General features: G+C 44.3%; 1 protein-coding gene across 2 annotated transcripts; it reads right to left on the bottom strand.

The window, feature by feature from the left end:
* Nucleotides 1-2302: 2302 nt before the first annotated feature.
* LOC135366650 (uncharacterized) lies at nt 2303-5247 on the bottom strand. 2 transcript variants are annotated; one of them, XR_010414248.1, is made up of 6 exons: nt 5010-5247; nt 4493-4598; nt 4264-4370; nt 3718-3890; nt 2544-2955; nt 2303-2444 (listed from the first exon to the last, which is right to left on the bottom strand). XR_010414248.1 is itself a non-coding variant. In XM_064599448.1 (5 exons), exons 1-5 carry the CDS (start codon nt 5116-5118, stop codon nt 2680-2682), a joined length of 771 nt encoding a protein of 256 aa, XP_064455518.1. In that variant the 5' UTR covers nt 5119-5247; the 3' UTR covers nt 2303-2679. The 2 variants fall into 2 exon arrangements, 1 of the variants encoding a protein (XP_064455518.1); XM_064599448.1 differs by having other exon boundaries at nt 2303-2955.
* Nucleotides 5248-6026: the final 779 nt, after the last annotated feature.

Genomic DNA, 6026 nt, shown 5'->3' with positions numbered 1-6026 from the left:
TGAGCATAGAAAAGTTAAAAGTCAAAGCCGGGTTCAATGGGGAACCTTGTGCAATTATTTTATACAGCCCATACTCTCCTGCCTTATCTTCCCCCATCAGGACCCTTCAACTGATGCCATTATAAGATAACCCCACACATAAATGTGCACAGGCAACATGTACACTCGGTGTACATGGCGGTACAGGTACCATAGGTGTACTGCTTGCGACATACTTGTCTGAAATCGACAATTCGCGGTTCGTCCTCTCCGAAATATTCGGGTGTTGCGAGATTGTTTCTTCCGAGTTCCGACTAGTAGACTTCTATTGCATACTGCCCACCCTCAAACACAATAATGGTACAGCTCCTTCATGGGTGGCCAAGCCAATACAAACTGCTGTTCCTTTGAGTGAAGATTTCAGACAAGTGTGCTGCAAGCAGTACATTAAATTTATGTACTTTCTACTCTTTTGGCAGGACATTCTTCATGAAACACCCAGTTTGTTTGTATGATGAGAGTAACCTTTGCCTTTCTGAGCATGCTGAATATAAAAGTTCGCAACCATTTGGCCTAAGATATCAAACTCTGGCACCCAATTCCCCATGCCATCCAATTGAAAACTCAAGGAGGATGTCAACCCTACCTGCAGTGGGATGCGAGCTTGAAAGCAGATCAACATTAAATGGTCGTACCCACATCACAGTAATGCTTACGACTGCAAGAGAACATGCATGTGCGGGCTCCCAAACATCTGTTCCTTTCTCGCAGTAAAGCTCCTTTAACTAGATGGTACAAAGCTCATCCATCTGACAGGGTGAAACTGGGGGCTGGAAACATGTTTGGGTCTTGGAAAGGTATCAATATCGTAATATTACCAAAATATATTGGCTCTATGTGTGCCTCCTGGTGTGTTAAAATTTGCACAATTGTTGTGCAGGCAATGCATGTCTTGCCACAGTTGAAAGGGTTGGAACCTGCACACTTTGTGGTGTCATTCTTCACATACACACAGTGGTGGCCAAAAGTGTTGTGTCAACGGCGTGTCCAGCATATTTTACCTAAAGACAACATTTTTTTTTTAAATTCTGTATAGAGCCTGCCAACTACTGTTACGTTGATCACAACTTGCTGTGTTCTGATGCAGCTGCTTAGCTGCATCCATACACAGGGTGGTCAAAATGCTGATGCTAAGGAGCTGCGTCAAAAACAAAGTGAGTTGTGATCATATTTTCCATAGCAATATCAATCCTAAGTTGCCATCAGTTAACGAATCAGAGAGCACGGGAAGGCATGTAGCGCCATTCACTTTAATTTTAACATACTTGAGGTCTGTTCTTTCAGAGTCTACTGCCAGAATATACACACAAAATACAAGAAGACCAGGGCTTGCTTGCATGAACTTTCGGGAGGTTCCTCAGCGGTGTCCTGAATAGTCTTCAAAGTGCTTTGGGCATGGGCTACTGTCCTCACTGGCAAAGCTACTGAGGACTGCACTGAGGAATTTCCTCAATGTTTTTGCAACCGTAGTGTGAACAAAAGATGTGACGAGTAGCCTAGGTGGAGGAATATTAGTGCTGAACTCCTGAACAGTGGAACTAATTTTTATCGCGGAAAGTCTGGCCACCATTGCATGTAGGAAACACAGTACCACAATTTGTGCGAGTCAAGAGAGTTGCAATATCGACTTTTTATTAACTAATATTACCGTATGTAAAAACGTTATTATATGAATGACGAATTCCAACTAGGACGAAATGGCCGTCCACAGCTGAGGTGGCACGATCAACTTATAAATACCTTATTACTCATATGTATATAAAAATGTCATAAAATATCCAAATAGAGGCATTCTTCAAGAAATTGTAACATATTTTGTATTAATATTTTCTGCTTTCTGGATCTGTAGCACCTTAGAGAAATGCATATTAACTGAAAGACTTTTCTAATTAACGTGTTATGCACGTTTTGGACAAAACACTTTTAGGACCCTCTATAGCACGCTTTATGCGTTGACACATTTGTGTGCGAGGCAACCACTTCTACCCCACATATTTAAGCATCTGCTCGTTTAGTACACAAGAGAGCGAATACCTGTGATGCAATTACTGTATATGCGTTTCCAAGGCAACCTAGCATCTGTAAGGCAGGATTGCAAAGTAGACGTTTATACGTTAGGGCTCTTAACACAGCCCTATTTTAGGACCAACACTGCTCAACATTTCACTTCGCACAATGAATTATCGAGGCAGCTGTTTCCCCTCTGCTTTTCACATTGCATAGATAATAAAAAAAAAGAAAAAAAAACACACACACATTCGTGAGCAGTGCATAAAGGCATGGTACCAGAATAGGGAACTTCCATGAACCTTGAGTTGTTTATTATATTTACAGCAAAGTATAACCGAAGGATCTATTCCACTGTTCGCAAAAAGGACACAAAAGTTCATTTTATAAATGCCTTCCTAAAAGAGAAAAACATAATGAAGCAAGTGCTTGAGAATAGATTACGCACATGTAAACGCTTTCATCTTAACGCAAACGTTAGATAAAGGAAATATTACCTAATCTTCATCCCCTGCACTATCTTCACTTTGTGATGCCCATAAAACGGCAGCCACCAGGGGTGGCAACCACAGACGAGGAAATCCACACAACTGCGAGCAGTGCCCAACAACGTCGCCGTGCGTCGACACACCGCTACCACAGGTAGGGTAAAAGTAGCGAGGTATTCCGCAGATACTCGTGGTAAGCAGGGTCGTTGCCCCAGCGCCGGTACCCCTCCTCTTCGAGGGGCGGAATCCCCGAAACGCGGGTTATGAGTAACAGCTGGAGGACGGGACAGAGGACAGAGAGGAACTGCAGTTCTCTGAGAACAGAACTCGCCGAGAGGTAGAGTCCGAACCAGAGGAGGATCTCCCCAAAGTAGTTTGGGTGGCGAGAGATGCTCCACAGTCCCGTGGATATGAACTTTCCCTGGAAAGAAGACCGACGTCATAATGCAGGCCATCAAGCGGCAACTGTGGGATGCCACGGGAGTTATAGGGACGCTAAAGTGCGTGGAGTTCTCCCCACCTTTACCCACGACCTACTACAGGTTTTCCCGCCGATTTTAATCCAAGTGCCATCAAAATTAATCCTAAGAGATTAATTAAGAGAAATGCACCTATATAGTCTAGCAAGCCAGGATTTTGGGAGACTTTAAATAACCACCCTCTCGACGTATCGTTTACAGGCGTTTGGACACAGACGGACGCGAGTGGCTGTATCTCCTTCCGCACTGTTAGATACGTGGTGGCCCGTGGAAGATGACGACGACGCGCCTCTGCTGCCGCGCGCTATCGTAAATACCGCCGCCGCGCCATATAAATGCCGCCGCATTATAAATACGGTGGTTGCTTCTGTGCAGTTTGTCTCCATTCTCTTCGTTTGCGCCCCTGAAAGGTTCCGCATTATTTGCACTTTGAAAATCAGCCCTTCTAATTATGGCGGTCGCCACGCAAGTTACAGTCCCACTTGAGAATGCATAGAACAGGCAGCTTGGTATCACGTCGGATACTTCCAAGACTGCCACTGGCGGCGCTGTCACGATGGAGCAGCGCGCATGGTGCCTATGGTGCTCGAAATGTCCGACGGCGATTGCCTTCAACGATGCTTCAAATACCCGTGTGATAGCGGTATTAGTTTGGGACATCACTGTAGTGTATGTTGAAGGTAAAGAGAAAGATAGAGCCTCACCTCATTTTCTGGAATGCTCCGAAACACTGCCTTCTGGTGGTCGGCGAGAAACTCAAAGCAGAATCCCAGACCCCACAGGGACCAGCCAATGTAATCTCTTATGCTGAGAGAAATATTTCTATGGCAAGTGTTGAGTAGTAATGTTGGCAACAGTGCCATGAACACCCACAGAGCTGAAATAGATGCATAGTAACGGTAACAGTTAACAGTAAAACAAAGGCAATGCGGCAACAAAGCAAAGCTGCAGCACCTGTTAAAAACATCAGGCATACCGCTACATTTCTGAACAAAAATATTCATTAAATTAAAATAAGATGACCAGCATTATGCGCGCATGCACAATGTGGACTGTTGTGTCAACATGTATGATGACACATCAGATATGTACATAGTACAGGTGTGAAAGAAGAAAACGCAAATACAACATCCCAGTTGTCATCCATTTGAGATGATGGAAGTTTTGTCGTCAGGGAATCACTGCTTTTTGGGAATCTCTTAATGGACCCTTTAAGAAGCATAGAACAAAGCAAGTGACGTGTGGCATACCTTGAAGTGTCCAGTACAGGAAAAACTTCCTTTTTCGTCCACGAGCCTTGTCTAATCTCCAGTCTTTGCCGTGCCTCAGCCTCCGCGCAAAGAGGTACAAGCCCAACCTAAAATTAAGTACATTTATGACTAAGAGGCTAGCACACATACCGCACAATCACAACACACACAACTTACAGGAGTGCTCGAAAAATATGCAACAAAATATTACAAACAACGGGCACCATACCTCAGTGCCCAAATGACAACCATCCATGTCTGTAGTTGTTGCCGCAAAGAATATACGCTACCCCAGTGATAACTGACCAAGGCGAGGAGAATGAATGCAAACGAACCTGCAATGATACGTGCACTGAATACGCTTGCCAGCAGACAGCACGGCATGTTGTATCAATAACTACGACGTGGTTAGTTGTTACTGGTCTTGCACTCAACAAATAAGTAAGATAAATACATAGTATTTGGTGGAACGTGCAAAGTTATAGCATTACAACACGACAAAAAAAGGCACGATTAAAACGAACCTCATGCAACTGTGTCGATTCTACGATGACAAAATAACAACACGGCGATGCGACGTTCGGCAAAACAAACGTCTGACGCCACTTTTACATCCCAAGAGACAAGAACAGAGCAACACAAGCCCACTTGCGAACTCATATATATTTAAAGACGTTTGGCAGGTGATTGATTTCATCCTCGCGTTATTTCCGCTCCTATAATCAATCACAACAAGTCAAACGTACCAATGATGTCGAAGAGCAGGTCAGTCCTGAGAACGGCAGAAATCACGAAAAAGCCCCACTGTATTCCAATGTCTATGAGTGCACAGCTGATTATCACATTGTGCGGCATTCCTACGACGTGTTTGGCCTCGGGTGACCGAAGTTTCACGGAAAAGGACCCCGAATTTGTAGTACGCTGCTCAAAGGCATGTTGACCTCTTCAGACGAAAACATTTGATGCTGTCGATGGCAATTGCGACAACTTGTTTAGCGTTGCACAATCGTTTGCTTGCGCGTTGCTGCGCTCGTTGTGTTGCGGACGAGGTCCGTCGCCAAGCAAACGCGTGCTCAAGAATTGACACGGAAACGCCGACGCAAATTTGAAGCACGCAAGTGTAAGAAGTAAAAAAGAAAAAAAAAAGGAGGTACCATATGCTTCGGTCGTGCCCCGTGGTTTGAGGGAAAGGTTTTTGTGTCGGTAAAGGAGAACGGCGCTGTGCTACATTGGTTCGACGTAATGCCTGTGGATGCTTATAAATTGATTGTGGTAAGTTCGGGTGCTGGACTGCTGATTCGAACTTTTCACATTGCCGGTACGTTTGCATGGCATTGGGGTGCGCTGCGGCGGGGATTTCAATCAGGGGGCGCTCGTTTCAGTAAATATGCGGGCTTCACATCATCAATCAGTGCATAAAATTGTATTACTGTAAATTAAACAGCGAGTTTATTGAATTTTATTGGCGCAGTAACGCTATACACGACGTTCAGGTTCAAACACGACACGTCGGCAATTTCATTTGAAACGCGACTGCGTCGGCAAACCGTAACAGTATTACAGTTTGTAAGTATTTGCTATATTGATAGACCTATCCGTCTGATTTTAAGGTAAATTTTAAGCACCTGATGGCAATATCAAGGTCTCCACATTTCTACAAACATTAATTTTTTCTCACGCAGAGATTAAACCACTCCCTGTTTGTAAACAAATGACGTCATAGTATTCGACGGCGCCACCAGTTTGGTAGAGTTGAACTACAC

The sequence above is a fragment of the Ornithodoros turicata genome, chromosome 8 (assembly GCF_037126465.1).
Source record: "Ornithodoros turicata isolate Travis chromosome 8, ASM3712646v1, whole genome shotgun sequence".
NCBI classification, from domain to species: Eukaryota; Metazoa; Arthropoda; class Arachnida; order Ixodida; family Argasidae; genus Ornithodoros; species Ornithodoros turicata.
This window is presented reverse-complemented; position numbering and strand designations above follow the sequence as displayed.

What these genes read in the sequence shown, in the direction of transcription:
- LOC135366650 (XM_064599448.1), bottom strand. Translation starts at nt 5,118, where the DNA reads ATGCCGCACAATGTGATAATCAGCTGTGCACTCATAGACATTGGAATA. An exon ending in CCTGCTCTTCGACATCATTG is followed by an intron (nt 4,599 to 5,009) that starts GTACGTTTGACT and finishes GTATCATTGCAG; the next exon opens with GTTCGTTTGCATTCATTCTC. An exon ending in GGAGCATTCCAGAAAATGAG is followed by an intron (nt 2,956 to 3,717) that starts GTGAGGCTCTAT and finishes TCTTCTTTCCAG; the next exon opens with GGAAAGTTCATATCCACGGG.